Source organism: Hypanus sabinus, chromosome X2, assembly GCF_030144855.1.
Source record: "Hypanus sabinus isolate sHypSab1 chromosome X2, sHypSab1.hap1, whole genome shotgun sequence".
NCBI lineage: Eukaryota > Metazoa > Chordata > Chondrichthyes > Myliobatiformes > Dasyatidae > Hypanus > Hypanus sabinus.
In genome coordinates, this window is record NC_082739.1 from 43,070,455 (window position 1) to 43,089,907 (window position 19,453).

The 19,453-nt window shown below is 38.6% G+C and overlaps 1 protein-coding gene across 2 annotated transcripts in view; it reads left to right on the forward strand.

Moving 5' to 3' along the window:
- The window catches only part of opcml (opioid binding protein/cell adhesion molecule-like), a 989,977-nt gene that overhangs the window by 385,723 nt on the left and 584,801 nt on the right, over nucleotides 1-19,453 (forward strand). For both annotated transcript variants that reach the window (XM_059957284.1, XM_059957285.1), the window contains exon 2: nucleotides 16,064-16,296. In XM_059957284.1, the coding sequence (XP_059813267.1) occupies nucleotides 16,064-16,296 (233 nt within the window). The remainder of the gene's footprint in view (nucleotides 1-16,063; nucleotides 16,297-19,453) is intronic.

Consider the following 19,453-nt stretch of genomic DNA (forward strand, 5'->3'; position numbering starts at 1 on the left):
TGTGGTAGCAAAAAGGAAGAGCGTGGAAGAGATTCACCAGAATGTTGTCTCAAATGGAGATTAGTCAGAATATTCACACTGGAGCAGAGGGGTAGGCTTATAGAAGGTTAGAAAACTGTGGAGGCATAAATAGGGTAGATAGTTAGAATATTTTTCCTAGTTGGGAATCCAAAACGAAAGAGCATAAGTTTAAGTTGAGAGGGGGAACACTTAAAGGGGATCTGAGGGATCTGTTTTTCACAAAGAGGTTTGGCATGAGCATTCAGCTTTGCTATTGGATACAAGGAAACGAGGGATTAAACTGTACCTCATGCTAAAGGTACATATGAAAGCTGCAGGCAATGCTCACAGGGACGATGCAACAGCATCTGAAAACAATTCTTGTGGTAGGGGCACGAAACTAACTGCATTTTCTCATCTTCTGCTTCATGATGGCAGAACATTAAAATGTTTCCTAAAGACTTGAATCTGTTTCCTTTCCTGCGGATGCAGTCTCATCCGTTGAACATTTCAGGCATTTTCTGTTTTTGTTTTATTAAAGGCGGCCCAGTAGCACAACACTACAGTACCAATGACCTGGGTTCGATTCCTGCTGCTGTTCAGTGCCCCAACTTCTGATATAGCCAGCTGAGGCAGCCATGACACCGCATTCAATTGAAAAAAAAACACATCCAGATTTAATGAAACCATGCAGTATGTCAGTGATATCTCTTCCTTGTCATGGACGCTTGCTGTGTGAATGAGCAGAATACTTTCTTCCTTGAGGCAGTGGTTTTCTTTGCACTGAGTGTATTTCAGATTAGGATAAATAGATCTTTGAGTCTAAGGCAATCCAGGGGTATTAGATAAAGCAGCAATGCAGAATTGATGTGGTCATTGAGCCTTGGCCTTATGGATGGATGAGCGGGCTAAAGGCGAAAGTGGCCACCTCTGTTTATTTTTTCTTACTCTAATTTTATTAAATGTGGAAGGTTGGCTCTGTAGTTATAATGCCACAGTGTTAGATTGAAAAATGAAAGACAAGTGTTTGATCAGCTTGCTAACCTTCTATGACACACTGGAAGGCATTTGGCCCATTGATTTACAACATGGTATTCTTGACAAGTCCATAGACTCACACATTGAGGTGATGATTCTCAAACATAGACAAGACTATGGACAAGTCTTTAAGGAAGAGAGGAGAGATAAATAAATTCATCTCTCCTTCACTAGCCAACCCTTTATTTTAAGCTGTAACTCTTTAGCTTTCTCACAAGAGGAAAACAATCCTTCCTCTATCCACCCTGTTAGGACCATTCAGGATCTTATTTGTTTCAAGCTATATTTGTAATATAGCTTGAGAAAGCTATATTTGTTGAGATTTATAACTTAGTGAAATTCACAGGAATTTCATAATAACTAGGAAATTCATAATTGGGCAATGCTAGTTGTCAACCACCCCTGGAGCTGGATTGTGGAGGTGGGATAAGGTTTGGTCAGCAGTGAAGGAGTTACATAACAGAGGGAGAGGTATGGATAAGTTTCAGAAGTGAATTCTCACATGTAGGATTTGGACCTGGCAGTTGAGAAATGAGTGCCAGGGATAAATTTGAGGTAAGAATTTAAATAGCAGCAATATCTATGAGGATGGTAGGCCTGATGGTGAGAATGAAGAAAGAATAAGGCTGTGGAAAACAAAATAGGACAGAATTTGTCAGGGGCTGAGCTGGAGACGAGAGGTTTTATTGGTAGCTAAGTAAAATGTAGATCTTTGAATTGGTAGGATAGCTAAAGATCAGTGTTAAGGCTGGTGGTAAGACTATGTAGGACATATAAAACAGATGAATCTTCAGCAAGGAAAGGGCAGAGAAAGGGAACAAGACTAGAACTTGTAACTTAATTGTTAGTAATTATCTTAGGATACTGTGAGAAGATAACAGTTAAAGGGGAAATTAAGATCATTGATATTCTTATCTGGTGTTCAAGGTGCCTTTTTATACCTGGTGATAGTCCGCCTGTGTGCAATGGCTTAGTGTCAGTTTGAATCTACATATTTTTAGAGAGGTTGTTAAAAATGAGAAGCCAAGCAGTTTATCAACGTGCCACTCTACTGCTGGGACCAGCTGGGGTCTAAACCAGAATAATAAATGTTTGACAAATTTATAGCTTTGTGCTAAAATTTTTCTATTTAGTTTCCAAGGACAGCAGAGTATGTCAGGGTCACTGTTTTGTGTCCGATGCTTACTCCTTTTTAATGAGCTATATAAACAAAGCTTCACTGCTTGACGCATGGGGAACTTCTGTAATTAGCAGCCTTCCTGTGACAATAGTCTTTAGCGTTTCTTGATTTAAATAATACCAGAATTCTGTTGTGCGTTTGTGTTGCTGTAACAAGAGAAATAGTGAGGAATTATTGTGTGGATTTGTATGTTTAAACTTGTTAATGTATTAATATGTTGGGAATGATGAACAGATTGAAGTTGGACATCTTTAGCTTTTAATATCCAATTTCCATCAAGCCCAGGTTGACTGAACCAGCATGACAGATACCTCATACTTTTGTATTTCCTAACAATGTAGACTATCCAATCAATTTAATATTACCAGATTACCTGTTCCCTCTCAGTTAACTATCAACTTATCTGTGCATGTCTACAATCTACCTTCACTAATGGGGTGTTTGACAGTCGCCAAATAACTGTCATGTTTTTGGGCTGTGTGAAGAAAGCAAAGCATCAAGGGAAAATATACAGACTCTAAATTGACAGCACCAGAGGTCTAGGTTGAACATGGGTCACTGGTTCTGTAAAGCTGTAGTGCTACCTGATTATTCACTGTTCCGCATCCACGTATGGGATGAAACTATCAATGCTCTGTTCCAAATCTTTCCTGTTGCACAGCTAGAATTCTACCAGAGAAAGAGGTGTGGACATGGTGGGGGGTGGGTGGAAAGTAGTGTGGCGTTGGTGGCTTATGTGATATTGGATGCCTGTCTCTTTAGGAATCGCAGCATGTGGCTGGCTGTCTCTCTCTGCACGTAGCAATAAATATTTTGGTGTAGAAGTGGGCAGGACAGGTGTGTGTGTGTATGTGAAATATTAAATAATTGTGTTCTCTTTTTAATTAAAATCAATTAAATCTGTATTTTAGAGAGATTAGTAAAGCTAGAACTCAACAGATAATGGCCCATGTCTCTGCTATCAATTCAAGCCCAATTCTGCAACAGTTTCAGCTGTGAACTACCGACAGCACAATATTGTTGCTTCATATTTGCTGTGATAGACGGCTGACTACATGCTTATAAAGGTTTTATTTTAAATAATCTGAAGGTCTTTTTATTAGTAAAGCCATTCATTTTATTGTGATACATGTTTACTTTTCCACTATTTATATTAACTGTTTCTCATTTAGTTTATATTTTCCTAGTTGTAGTTTGCTTTGATTTTTTTACTGCCGAGACCTTAAGGTAAGTAATTAGTGGTTCCAGTGAAGTACTTCATAATGTCTGTTCCTTGACAATTGAGAATGCCTTCCTGGGACTGATTTTTCCAAGAATTGCTGTGCTTGTATTTGGAAATAAATCTTAATATAAAGCATAAACAATATAGCAACTAGACAAGTTTATAAGCGAGCACAGAACAAATAAAAGATTTTTTGTAAAGAACAATATTTTATACTAAATTCATTTACCTCTGGTTTACAAATTATATTAAATCTTCCTCTAGACTGAAAACATAGTTTGAATTGCAGAATTTCATTGGCTTAAAGTGATCTGAAATAAAAATGAAATAAAATACTGTTTACTCTGTGAGCTACACCCGAACAAGGAATTTTATTGTACCCTGGGGCGTATAACAATAAACTAATCTAAATCAAATAAAATATATCTTCAAAAGTTAAAGAAAAGTTTATTGAGATAGCTTGACAATAAACTAATCTCAGAACCATTTGCAACATTATTACCAAGTGGAGTGGGGCTACTTTATTTGGATGAGCAGATGGACTGAATACTTTTTATCAGTTGTCTTTCACTTAAGCTCATTTTAGGCTGAAGGTTTGAGTCTCAGGGGAAGAATTCACATTCAGTTGTAATGTGTCATGCAACCTATAAAGTGAATGCAAAGCTGCAGCTCAAGACTTTCTGAGGAGCTGGAAGATTACAGAAGTGTCACAGTGCTTCTTGTCAGAGAATAAAAAGCACTTCAAAGGATGTTCTTGCGAACTGTATTAATAGAAAAGCTACTCAAGGTTGATTGAAGTAATGCTGTGTTGGGACAGCAACAAGTGCTCAGACATTTACAATTGGTTTTCAGAAAAAAATTACAGTAAAATACTATAATTTCAATATTATAATTTAAACATGAGGACAATATTGGGCATTACGGCATAGGTGAGAGAAATGAGAGAGGTGAACGACTAGCTACACAGAAAAAAAAACATATAATTGGTAATACCGTCTTCAAGCAACACCCGAGAAAACTATGGACATAGTAGAGTTCAGGGGATAACACCAGAAACCAGAATGATTAGTTGCTTATAAGGAGAAGGTATAGAAATGCTCTAAAATCATGCAAAACATATCCGGGTACAGACTGCTACAATAATCAGCATGTTGTATCTGAGTCTCAGAAAGCTTAAAAAACCAAGAGTAGAGCCAAAGCTGATTTGGGACTTTTGAGAAAAGACAGTGACATCAGAAATGAATTCCAAATAACAAATTCGAGGCTCTACAAAACATCACTGTTATAGACAGCAGTGGGAAAACCTCAGAGACAGCATAACACAAGCGGCACAAAAGGTGATTCCCAAACAACAGAAAAAAAGCTAAAAAGAAGTGGATGACAGAAGAAATTCTGAATCTTATGGAACAAAGAAGAAAATGTAAGAAAAACAAAAAAGCCTATGTATCCTTGCATGCACAGATAACAACCAAGTGCAAGGAAGCAAAAGAAAAGTGGCTTAAGGACAAATGTGAGTTAATAGAACAATTGCAGAAGACCAACAACAGCAAATGTATGCTCAATGAGATCAAAGAGGTCACAAATCAGAAGAAAAGTGGGGCAACAACAGGATGTATAAAAGCAAAGGGCGGCTCTACAATTATGGAAAAAGGAAAAATAATGCAAAGATGGTCAGAATACATCAAAGACCGACGACAAAGACCGAGAGGACAACTTTGATATTGGCAACAACAACGAGGGCCCAGAAATACTGAAAGAAGAAGTGGAACATGCTCTGAAGAAAATGTGAAAGAGGAAATCATCAGGACCAGATAACATTCCGGTTGAAGTGTATGAAGCGCTAGGAGATTTTGGTGTAGAGAAATTAACAATCTTATTGAATAGAATATACAACAGTAGCAAAGTACCAGAAGATCTTTTAAAGGTAGTATTCATTGCACTGCCAAAGAAACCAGGTGTAACAGAGTGTGGACAACACAGAACCATTAGTTTAATGAGCCACCTCACAACAATTCTACTTTGAATCATCATGCTCAGAATAAGAAACAAAATTAAACCAGAGATCAGTGAAGAACAGTGCTGCTTTGTCAGAGGCAAGGGAACATCAAATGCCACTTAGATTCTCAGGAATATTATCGAAAGGTCAGTAGAAGTACAACAAGACCTATACTTCTGTTTCATTGACTACACAAAAGCCTTTGACACAGCAAAACACCAGGTCATCATGAAAATGCTGAAAGATATTAATATTGATGGGAAAGATCTAAGAATAATCAGGAATCTCCACTGGCAACAAAGTGCAGCCATACAGATAGACAACGAGATTGGTGAATATCAGCCAGTAAAGCGAGGTGTCAGACAGGGTTGTGTTCTATCACCAGACCTGTTCTCCCTGTACAGTGAAAACATCATGAGAACCATACAAGACCTACCTGGAATAAGTATAGGAGGATACAATATCAAAAACCTCCACTATGCGGATGACACAGTACTGATAGCAAACAGTGAAGTAAATTTACAGAAACTAGTATCTACCATCAACACAGAGAGCGAAAGACTTGGCCTAACCTTAAACAAAAAGAAAACTGAAGTAATGGTAATATCAAAGAAACCTGATATCCCAAACTGTAGGATCGTATTGGGAAATGAAATCCTGAAACAAGTTCACAACTTCAAGTACCTTGGATCATGGGTAACATCTGATACAAATACGAAACAGACATAAAAGCAAGAATAGTAATGGCAAGAACAGCATTTACAGAAATGAGAAACATTCTAACGAACAAGAAAATAGCAATTGACATCCGCCTTAGAACTCTCAGCTGCTGCATTCTTCCTATATTGATGTACGGCTGTGAGTCATGGACCGTCACAAATACAATGGAAAAAAGAATCAATGCAGCAGAGATGTGGTTCCTCAGAAGAATGCTATGAATATCATGTACGGACAGGATAACCAATGAAGAAGTTCTACAGAGAACGAAAACAAAACATACATTACTTAAAAAACCCCCCAGAAAACGGCAATCAAAATTCTTTGGACACATCATGCGAAGAGAGACAATAGAACATTTAGTTACAACTGGAAAGCTGGAAGGAAAAAGAAGCAGAAAAAGAAAAGAGAATGAAAATGACAGATGGATTAACATCATGGTTAGAAACAGGGGAGGCAACAACTACAATTCAGAGGGTCAGGGACCATGATGGATGGAGAGACATGATCGCCCACGCCGAACGGCAAGGCACCTGAATGAATGAATGAGAGCTGAGTACGTTGATCATGCAACAGCTGTGGTAAAATACATAATGAGCTGAATAAGAATTGGTTCAAGACATCTGGCTTTTGTTGTTCAAGACGGTGAAGCGTTTGTTTATTTATTTATTGAGCTACAGTGCAGAATAGGCCTTTACAGTCCTTCAAGCCGTGCAGTCCATCAACCCGCAATTAAACCCTAGCCTAATCACAGGACAATTTACAATAACCAATTAACCTACTGACTGGTATGTCTTTGGAATGTGGGAGGAAACAAGAGCATTAGGAGGAAACCCGCGCAGTCACAGGGAGAACATGCAAACTCCTTAAAGGCAGCAGTGGGAATGAAAGGTTTTCCCCTAGAAATTACCTCATGCCTAAAGCACATTGGATAAGCAGTGAAGATTTTGTTCGAGATGCCTCTGCAAAATTTTGTAATGAGGTTGGGGACAATATTGCATGCTTGCTTCATTCAATCTCCTTTCTTCTGCATGTTCTGCAATGGTGGTGCATATGTAAGAAAACAGTAAGCCTTGGGACCATGAATAGTGTATTGCACCATCAGGAATAGTGTATTTGTAACCTTGGGGATCATATACATGTTTGTGATGGTAGCCAGCAGTTAAGATGAAAGAAAGAATGTCAAGGGACCAATGCTATTCATAGAAGATTGAATTAGTTGCAGTTTTATTGAACTAGATGTTAGTTATTCTCATTAGGATGGTGATGTCAAGCTAGAATCAGTGTTCAGGATGTAAGGGAAATCAGGCTGGAGAATGATGGGGCAGATAAATTGGATTTGGGTGAGCAGATCTCTGAGAGATAGATTAAATTGAGGATTAGGCTGGATTTTGGCAGAGGAGATAGACTGCAATTGGTTGGCAGAGGAGCAGGGGTGCAGTTCCAGCCAGTTTAGAAATGGTTGTTCAGGGCCTAGGGTGAACTGCCATGACCAGGCATGAAGGAATTTATGTCACGTAACTGAAATGACACAGCTCAGGACCAACTATTGTAGGTCTCCTATCAGTGGTGAAGCAGGCCCAGCTGAAGTGGATCTTCACAATCATAGCATGACTTGCTCTCACATTTCTTGGGTTAACGGTGCATCAACAAAAATTATGGAGCTGGTTTCTAGGTGTGCAATGGACTCCATTGTATGTATTGAGGCTCCTCTCTGCTTGAGCCCCACAAATTGCCTGGGAGAAAAATCAACTTTTCTGAAAGGCACATTTTGCCCTAAATCTTGATATTTAGAAACTACATTGCAAGCTTGTATTATAAAATCAAGGCATTGGGTTTTGAAATCCAATTTCTTGTCCTGTATGTTTCCTTTGATGTAGAAGGTGAATTTCTTTTGCCCAGTTTTGCAAAAAAACGTGTCACTACATCCCAGCCTGGGATGTCACCCCACAGGCTATCGTGGCAGAAGTGTGAAGAGGAAGAGTACGTGAGTGAAATGGTGGCTCTGTCTTCATGGTGAATGTAGAGAAAGGCAGAAGATGAGGCATAAAGTGCTTTCCACTCTGCTAACTGACTCTGACCCTCAGTACATACTGCAAAATCAAGCCTCTCAGCTGTGGACCAGTGGTAATAATCGCATCACTGCAGACTCACACTCCTGAACAATGGTGAGCGAGTTTCTGGAGGGGTAAATTTTAGATAAAGCAAGCCCCTGTCTGTCCTGAATTTAAACAGATACCCAGCACCATTTTGAGCAAGGACATGGGTAGCTTTCAGTCAACTCTCTGAACAGGTTAGGTGATCATTATGTTTCTTGCTTTGTGTGGGAACTTGTTTTATGCATATTAGTTACCATGTTTCCTATTTTGTATCTGTATTTACACCTTAAATCTACCTCACTGGTTGCGGTAGCCGGCTGAAGTTACAAAAGCTCAATAGGTGTTCTTTTGTCGGATCTACCAACTGGTGTGTGTGGTGCTGATAAATCTGACTAGCCTTGGCAACAGTTCATTGTTACTTCAGAAACATGAGTTAAAAGTGGGAGGGGAATTCCCTTTGGGAAAGCCTTTAGTTATACTTAGAAAAATGATAGTTCCAAAACACTTGGCATATAACATTAAACCAAATAATGAGATTTTTTCCCCCTGAAATTGCTTCAAGTATTACAAGTCATATCGTGTTTCTACAGCTGAACAGCTTTAGGTGTCCATTTAATGTGATCAGTAAATCTTATTTTTGAACATTTGGAAATGCGCACAGAAATACAAATCATGGAATAACTGTAATAATGAAAATGTTAACAGAAAACATTCTAATGTCTATGAATAATCAACCAGAAATTATGTGAGGTATTAAATCAATGTAAATCTGAATTTGAACTACTGTTACATATGATGCAACATGTTCTGGCTACCTAGGCCTGTCATTTTAGCTTGATAAGAGGAAAGTTGAAACAGAACTAATGGAGTGAGGCAGATGGTCCAGCAGTTTGACGGTAACTTATAACATAAAAGAATATCTCCTGCTCAAAAAAAGCATTGCAAGTTATTTAAGTTATTTAAATATTTGTCAAATTGGCTACTTTCTTAGACAGAGTTTATGGAGCTGGTTTCTAGGTCTGCGATGGATTCTATTGTATGTATTGAGGCTCCTCTCCACCTGAGCCCCACAAATGGCCTGGGAGAAAAATCAATCAACTGAGACAGAGCATTGTCCTATAGTTAATGGTGAACCACGATTTGAAATATGCTGCCATGTTTAGCACTCTTAATCACTCATAATCAGACTAAGAGGGCGGAGTGATCATTATTTAAAGATTAAAGATTAGCTTTATTTGTCACATGGACAGTGAAATGTGTTGTCTTGTGTTGACAACCAACACGGTCCAAGGAATGTGTTGTGGGCAGCCTGCAAGTGTCACCATTTCACTAACCCTACTCGTAACCCTGTGTCTTTGGAATATGGGAGGAAACCGGAGCATCCAGAGGAAATATGGTCACAGGGAGAAGATACAAACTCCTTACAGGTAGTGGTGGGAATTGAACCCCGATCGGCGATCACTGGCGCTGTAAAATGATTGTGCTAACCGCGATGCTACTGTGTCACCCTCTTAAACTTAAAAGGGATCGCACTACAGGGACGACAAGCTGCTGATACAAGTCACAAATTAAAATGTTGACAGAATGTATATTTACTCCTTGGTAAAAAAAAATACAGAAAGACTGAGAAGAATGTTATTTGTTGCTGTAGAGAATATTCAAAATGAAACAAGATGTGAACGAGAAATGGAGTGATCTTGAAGGCAATGTAGGGAAAATGTGGGACTAATTGGATAGCTCATTCAAAGAAATGGTACAGACACAAATGTCTGTGTAGCTGTCTTCTTTCCTGTGTGATTTAGTATTTGCAAAATCATGAAAGAAAGACAAATGGTTAAAGAATAAGCCACAGGACGAAGTAATTTATAGACAGACTGTCATTACGGTAGGAATCTCATTGAGACATAAATGTTTTCAGCAAGAATCGTACAAAGCAGCTGTGGCAATGCAGAATGATTTAAAAGATACATCTGCAAATGGAATTGTGTTTGTGGATGGTTGGATTAGGAAAATGAAGTCCTCAGTGGGGGACTGAGTCAGATATTTCCTCAGTTAAGTGTGAGCTGACTGAAATTGTGAATTGGCTTTGGGTCCAGATTTGTCTGAAGAATTGAAGATCAAAATAGCTGCAGTTTTATTGAGCTGGATGTTAGTTATTATGAGAGACTTATGAATTGAATCAATGGGACTGCTCTTCATTGTGCACATCACCTTGATCTGCTTTTTGCCTATGGGTGATTTCACAGAATGCAGCTGCAAACAACAAGAATTAGAGATAGATGTTGCAGGCGTTATGACAGTATGTGGGGATGCTGGGAAAAAAATGAAGCAAGAAGAACAGGTATGATAAGGCTAGGGGAGAAAAAATCTAGAGGACATGGGTTAAGGGTTGAAGGGGAAACGTTTAAAGGGAACATTAAACATAAAGGGAAAGGGGGGCTTCTTCACACAGAGAGTGTTGGGAGTGTGGAACGAGCTGCCAGATGAAGTGGTAAATGCGGGCTTACTTCTAACGTTTAAGAAAAACTTGGACAGGTACATGGATGAGAGGAGTATGGAGGGATATGGTCCAGGTGCAGGTCAGTGGGACTAAGCAGAAAAATGGTTCAGCACAGCCAAGAAGGGCCAAAAGGCCTGTTTCTGTGCTGTGATGTTCTATGGTTCTATAACAGCACAGAGTGAAAGGCCAAGTGGATTACTGTCACTGATTTGTTCATGGTCTGATAGTCAAGTGTCAAATGTGCTGCAGTTTCATGGCTGCTTCTGTTTTTTTTTGTAGACAGCAGAAGCAACATTTATAAAGAGAATTTGTGTTTTCAAGGCTGCTTTTGGCCCTTTTAGAGAGAGGACACTTCAAAGCTATCTCCATCAAGTCTGCATTGAGGACAGGGTATGATCAAGTGGCCCATTGTTTGATTTGGGTGAAGTGGAGGAGGGTTTGGTCACTTTGCCCCTGTCTGTTTGGTTCTTGATTAGAAATATGCACTTTTTTTCAGGCTTGTGAAACATGGCATCCTTGAACTTGAGTTTGAATGAGTTCTTGCCTCTGGTCCTTGCTTTATTCCCTTCCAGTGTTGGAATTGTTGAGTCTGATATGCATCTGAGCAAAGAAATAAAACTGCTGGAGGAACTCGGTTGGCCAGGTACAAATTTTAGAAGACAGTCTACATTAGGGTTCAGACCCTGCATCGAGTTCAGTCTTTACATGTAACATTGACGGCCCATTTCCCTCTACCGATACTACCTGCCCTGCTGAGTTCCTCCAGCGGTTTTTTTGTTCCAGATTCCAGCATCTGTGTCTTTAAACAGCTGTTGTCTGTGTTGATTTGGAAAGCTTTTGCATATCTCATTCTATAGTTATATGTCTCCGGAAAGTGTAAAGCAATTACCAGTGCACTCATTGGGACTAGGATTCAAGAAAATAAACTTGAAGTTTATGTTCAAATGTATAAATGTTATCCATAACACAATCACCCAATTGAACAGGTTTATACTGCAGTTGACATTTAAGACATGCAATTAAGGAAGCAACATTGAAGTACAATTGAACTCATATATAAAAGTAACTGAAGTGTTTGATGGTCTAATTATAAGAAACAACATTATAGACTGCAGTGCTGCTTGGAATATTATTCAATATATGCTCAGCTTTCTTGAATGTTGGGCTTGCAACATTAGCTAACGAATGTAATTGAGAGTTAAGTTGAATCAGTGCTTAGATTGCAGCTTCAGTGATGACCCTAATAAGTTATTGGCCAAATGTCTTTACTGCTGTATTGATTGTTGTTGGCATTCGTGTTGTGATTATTGGTATTCATGGAGCTGGACAACATTGAGTCCAGAGCAGTTTGACAAATCAGCTGTAATATATCTGCGTAAGAAAGAATATGAGGAATGTGCCAGACTTAATTAATTCTTGTTGATTTTGACAAAGTGGTAGTGTTGCACAACCTCCAAGGGAACAGCAGTAGTGTGGTGCAAACTAATTGGTGCTGTTGGCATTTTTTTTTACCCCTCCAACTTGATGTTGGTTGCTAATTAACATGACTGCAAAGTGCAGCCAGTGAAATGGTTTCATACCATTTTTGGCAAGAGCTCCACATTGAGAGAGACTGCCACCACTTAAAGCCAGCCTGCATTAATTAGGAGGTACTTTGTGGTTAGAACAGGTGGTAGGTTTTGAGACGAGCATTCTGATTTGAAATGCAGACACCTCAGTCCTTGATCTGCACTGAACTTCCTGTTGGTAGGTTCCTTCCACAATAACCTAAGCAGAAATGGCTTCCAACTGAAAGACATCATTTCCCATTCTCTTCCAGCCTGTGCTTTCTCTCTCTTCTGTAGTTTGTCTTATTCTGTGTTCTCTGTTTATTCCCCTGGTATTATTATGTTGTAGAAGGATTATTTTCAGTGCAAATATATCTGAGTGATTGATTTGTGCAGAAGTCTTGAGGTCAAGGCAATGTCTTTCTTCATCTGTCACACCACTCTCTGTAGTATATACAATTACAGAAAGCACAAAATACTTGCTTGATCACAATAACTGCCAGTAGAAATCAATTAGCAACTTGAAAATGATTGATAGCTCTTTCAAATGGTGCTGTTGAACAGGGTGGGAAATAAATGGGCACAAACATTTTGGGTTATTTAATGTGGCATATGGTCCCAGTGTACCCTCTTCTCTTGCCCCTCTGTGGTTCCCCCCTTTGCCTGTGGTTGATTTAAGCTTTCAAATAAAGATCAAGATGATTGCATATCAAAGATCAATTGATTGCATATCAGTGGCATAGGGAATTCAGTAATATACTGTATGTAAAGCAAATGTCCTCTTACCTATCGGTATACAGATAGTTCAAAAGGTCCAGTGATAAGTTGATCAGGTGTTTCTGTTTATCCTCCAAAGTTTCAGGTGACAATTAAGAAAACATTACCAGACAAACTATCAGTGCTCATGTCTAAGATGATTTCTATTATTTTAGCTTTGGAATGGTTTGAAGAAGTATACCCTGATTATGTAGTGTACTTCTGTGTCCTGATTTGTTCTTGTTTTTGACATCTACTAAAATAGGTATTTCAACTTGTAGGCCAGGCATTCTCTGTGAGATTGGACAATGTTGGTTGAGGCTGCAAGATTTAGGTCATATGGATACCTGGCCACGTTGGGGTTGATGGAAATGAGGTGGCAGACGTTCTAGCCAAAGAATGTTTTAAAATTAATGATATAAATGTCGTGGTGCCTTTGCCTAAATGAGAGGTGAAAGCCGTAATTAAAAGTTTAATTGATCACTGTGGCAACAAAGTTGGAGTAAAGAAAAGAAAGGACCTTATTTATATAAAATTCAAAGGTTCGTGGAACTCAGCTGGAAGATGGGTATAAAAGGAGGGAAGTAGTAATACTTACACATTTATGCATTGAACATTCTAGGGTGAACAACTTCTTGTTCAGAATTAATATGCATGATACAGGCATTTGTAGGCAGTGTACTTGTCAAGAAATGGTGCAGCGGATATTGTTTAAATGCAGTTCCTAAGAGGTGCAAAAGAAACTTCTAATTGCTAAACTGAGATCTTTGGGACAGACACAGTTGAACGTGGAAAGTTTGCTTGGAGATCATTGCTATTGTAAAGTATATAAGTGTGATTCGACTTTCTGAAAAGCGTCATAGTTTTTGATATTATTTGAGTTTTCTTTTGTGGGGTGGGGAAGAATTTGGTGGGTACACTTCCTGTCTCTTCCTGTCTCTTCCTGTCTCTTCCTGTCTCTTCCTGTCACTTCCTGTCACTTCCTGTCTTCCACGCTCCAACTCATTAGATGGCATGATGCACCGTAAAACTTTACAAGAAGAAGTGGGGTGGGGTGTCCTTCCTCTGGTGAACATAAACCAAGTTTTGAATGGTGGAGACGATGTTAGCTCTGAAAAGGTGTCAGCTGAGCTCTGAAGCAGTGTTACTATCTGCCGATTTCTGGCATCCATGAATTGTACAGGCACAATCTGGAATTCATGTTAACCTACCCCCACAACTACACACTTGTGCCAGGTGACATTTGGGAATCAAACTTAGTTTCTAGATCTCCATTTTGCAATCTAATGTCTTACAAATTAAGCGTAGTTATGCCTTAGAATGATTTGGCTGAAAATCAAGATGTCAATAGTGAGAAGGTTATCCAATGATAATGAGCTCAATTATTGGGACCATGGCATCAACCAGTCATAAAATACTCTGCTCTGCTTTGTGCTTCTGCCTGCCTCTGTGCACCTTATCAGCTTCACACACATTCTTTCTGTCATGTAAATGTTTTAATTTTGTTTATCCTTCTCAATGTGTTTTCTCCAATTGTTCAATAGTAATATAATTCTACCTTTTAACCATCTGCTTTTCATTCAACCTCTGGCAGATTATTATTTTCATATCAATGTTCTCTTTCTGCTTCTGCTGTTCATTTGGATCTTGTTTGTAGATAATTTTAACACGTTTACTTATGACTCGCCCAAGGTCTATGCAGCCTTTTCCAGTCACAAGTCTCCTTCCTTATCCTGATCCTGTTAACAATGCAAGACAGTTCACATTTCCCAAATATGAAAGATCTGTACACGAAGCATTGGCCTATAACTTACTGTAAAATGCATATGTGAAATCGGTGGCACCCATTGTTACTTTAGTTTTGAACTTGATGCTGTTCAGTCAGCTGCAGCTGCTTATTTAAGCACTCCGAATCTCAACGTTGCAAGTATGTTGTTTGACTTTAAATTGCATGAGGAAATACCTTGCTCTTTTTCAAATATATTGAACTGATAATGTTCAGAGAAGATTATTCTTGGTTGCTTGCAACCAGAAGGATACTGCGGCAGTTGTGCATTGTTGGAATATCAGCAGTGGACTTTTACTTCAATATAATTATGTCCTGGATATGGACAAACCTTCAACACAGTAGGCCAGAGCTGTCTAGTTCAGTCAGCATATGTTTTAACAGCATTGCCTTCATTATAGCTAGACATCTTTTCTTGTATTTTAGATCTAGCTTTTATAAATCACAGTCCCACAGGTTTTAATTCTTATTGATTTTTTGAGCAAATAGTCAATTTTACTTTTCATTTTAGATTTTGCCCTCTGTATTAATACGATCTTCGTTTCACCTCTGTGATTTAATATGAATTTAATATTCTAATATATGCTTTCTTGTACCAGCTCCGCTCTGAAAATTAACAAAAGTTGTGAGTAATTGGTTAAGAAATCCAGAAAGTTATTTGCTCATTTGGACTGGTATCAAACATCCACTTGAGGGCACTTAGAACTTGAATTGCAAGTTTTTGGAAGAAAAAGTAATTAAAAACTTAGATGGACTTGATTATATCTAAGGAATGATATTACCGTTAAATGGACTTTTCTTTCTACAAATGCCTGACCTGCATATTTTCTATTTATCCCTTGAGTGAGCATTTCTTTCAATCCTGTGTGTGATGAATATCCATTGGATGGAAAGTTTCATACTTCTTCCAACCATAAGTAAATCATGATGATTTTGGCAATACTGTATAGTGAAGAATAACTAAGCCTTGTGTTGCCTCTTAATGGGATTCCTTATGCTGCCAATATATTAATCTGAGAAGTGATAAATTATTTTTTAAATATTAAAATATTGAAAATATCCAGCAGGTCAGGCGGTATCAATGTGGGACAGCTAATTTTTTTCAGGTTCAGCATCAATGCTATTTTGAAGATTGCACTTTTGTTACAAGTGTTGCAGTTTTGATATTTTCCACATGTCTCCATATTTAAAGTCCTGTTTTTCTTTCCTGATTTCGTTTTAGGTGCTTAATTGACATTGGTGTGACACGTGTGGCATGGCTGAATCGCTCTAGCATACTCTACGCAGGAAAGGACAAGTGGTCACTAGACCCTCGAGTGGTTTTAGTGACAAACAGCAAAACAGAATACAGCATTCAGATAATGTCCGTGGATGTGTACGATGAAGGCCCTTACACTTGCTCAGTTCAAACCCGGAACCATCCCAGGACAACTCGGGTGCATATAATTGTACAAGGTAGGGTCCATTTATGGTTGTTTCTGACAGTTGTTTATAACCATGTAGAAAAATTAAATGGACTACAATTAAAACTTTGAAGTGACAATCATCCTAAATAGTGAAGTTTAAAAATTCCTGCAACTGGTTTGGCCAATAAGCTTTCCTTATTACAGTGAGCTGAAAGAGAATTGAAACAAATTGAATATATTAATGCTTATAATGACATTTTTTTCTAATCATTTTCATTAAAGTCTTTCAAGTAAATTCAAACAATTTTTAAATTATCAGCCACAGAATTATTAGCCTTGTAAACGTATTCAACCCCAACCCTTTGTTCACATAAATGAGTATTTCAACCAGGGATTTTGATCAATTTAACTGAGAATTTTTATTTGTGAATCACATACTCCTTCTTTTCACAGTACAAGCCAAAAAGTGGAAAATTGTTAAGATGAAAAACTAAAAATTCAAAAACTGAAATGTAAACAGAACAACAGTATTCATCCTCCTTTGCTTGGTACAGTTGAACCACCTCTCCAGCTATACAGCCAGTAGTTATTTTAGCTAAGTCTCCATTAGCTTTACACAACATGATGGAGCAAGATTTGCCTATTCCTTCCAAAATTGCTCAAGCTGTGCCAGGTTAGTTGGAGAGTGGCAGTGGACAGTAATCTTGAGGTCTTACCAGAGATGTTTGATTGGGTTAAGGTCAGGACTCTGACTGGGCCACTCAAGGACATCAGTCTTCTTCATTCGAAGCAACTCCACAGTTGCTCTGGCAGTGTGCTTTGGGTCACTGTCATGCTGAAAGACAAACTTCCTCCCCAGTTTTCAGCTTTCTGGCAGAGGCCAGCAGGATTTTATCCAGGATCTCTGTATTTAGCAGCATTCATCTTCCCATCAATCCAGACCAGATTTCCATTCCCTGCTGTTGGAAAGCATTGCCACATCATGATGCTATCTCCACCATATTTTACAGTAGGGATGGTGTTTCCTGGCTGATGCATAGTATTAGATTTATACCGCATGTACTGCTTAGTGTTGAGGCCAAAATTTCCATTTTGGTCTTATCTGATCACAAGATCTTCTTCCACATCTTCACAGTGCCTTCATAGTGATGCTTTGCAAAGTCTTTATGGGCAAGGGTATGCTTTATTTTAAACCAGAGCTTCTTCCTTCCCATTGTTCCATAAATACTCTTCTGGTGTAAGACTTTAGAAATTGTGGAGCCATGAACTTCATCTCCAGTTGCAGCCACTGACTTCTGTGTCTCACTCAGAGTGACTGTTGGCATCACAGTAACCTCTCTTACAAGTGCCATTTTCTCTGGCAACTGGGTTTAGAGGGGTGGTCTGATCTAGGCAGTGTAGCTGTGTTTTGTTTTTCACTTTTTCACGATGTACTGCACTGAGCTCCGAGGTACAGTATGTTCAGTGCCTTTGAGATGGTCTTTTACCTTGCCCCAGATTTAAGAACATAGAAAACCTACAGCACAACACAGGCCCTTCGGCCCACAATGCTGTGCCGAACATGTACTTAATTCAGAAATTGCCTAGAGCCATAGCCCTCTACTTTTCCAAGCTCAGTGTACCTATCCAGAAGTCTCTTAAAAGATCCTATCATATCCACCTCCACCACAGTCACCAGCAGCCCATTCCACGCACTCACCACTCCCTGCGTTTATATTAAAAGAAAACCTACCCCTGACGTCTCCTCTATACCTACTTCTAAGCACCTTAAACCTGTGCCCTCTCGAGTTAGCTATTTCAGCCCTGGAAAAAAGCCTCTGTCTTTCCACACAATCAATGCCTCTATTTATGCTTTTCTATTATAATTTCCCTGACTTGTCTTGAATGTTCTTTCATCTTAGTTTTGGTTTGGTTTGTTGAAAATCTACCATACTGTTGGACCTAACAGAGGGAGGGTATATTAATTCTTATGAATTCATTGAAAATAGGTGATCCTCCAATTTTCTACATTAACTAAGTCAGTGAGTTGATAAGGTAATATAGTATATTGCACCTGAGGAAAGTTAGTATAGTAATTGCAAAGGGGATGAATACTTTTTCAGTCTCACAATTTTGTTTTTTTAATTTTTAGTAAGTTGTTGACAGTTTTTAGAACGTTTCTTTTGATTTGACATGATGTCCAATGTTTTTGTAAATTAGTTCAAAAATCCTTCAATATATTTTAAATTTAGAAAATGAAACTGTAAAATGTGAAAATGGTTGTGGGGACTAAATACTTCTTCAAGCCACTGTATTGCCATCTGTGAAACCCATCACGGATGCAAATGTGTAATAGTGATGTTGTATTTTTGTAATGTGCAACTAGTTTTGCCCAGTGTGCACAAATGAGTGTGATAATTGATTTTTTTTTTCAATTCTGACTTTGAAAACAGCTTGCCATTTCAAGATAATGCAAGAGTTTTGAACACTGTCTTCAGCTCCTGCAGAGTTGCAACCACACTTGTATAGTTTCATTTCAGCCAACACTGTGGTTGGTGCACTATAGTCATTTAAAAATGCAGAAAAGCTAGCCAAGAGCTTGTGATATGGACAGGATCAAGTCTGGCTTTGATTCTCTTCACAGTTGAACAGCCAGCTAACTAACATTTCCTTGATTCAGACAGCCTGGCCAGCTGCCATTCTGGAGAGCTTGATAGCCATGCCAGTTGATGTTCGCTAGAAGACAGTACTATTAAATAATGTTGTTCGTCATTTCAATTTTCCTCCTTTGCCTGGTAGTTTGTTGTGAAGTGCTATGATGCAGGTTTCACAATATTAATATATACATTTGGACTCTCACATGCATGGTAAGGTCTGAGGTTTATTCATATGAGAGTATGAAGTGAAGGCATTTGGAAATATTATAAATTTTGTTTTGATAGGGAAAGATACTGGGACCTTAATATCTGAACAATATCTTCAGATTCAGGCTCCAGCTTCCACCGTAGATCTCACTCAGCGATAAACAGAAGTAAGGGTTTCTAATTTTGTTTGAGCTCTGTAATCTTTGTTTCCAACCTAACTGTGAATGTCACCTCAAAAGAACTTAATTCATTGCAAAACCACTTGGCAATCTTCTGAGGCCTGGAAATGTGTGAGATAATTGCACCTCTTCCCTTTGTACATTCTTGTCTTTGTTATCCTATCACCTTCTTTTCCACTCCCAA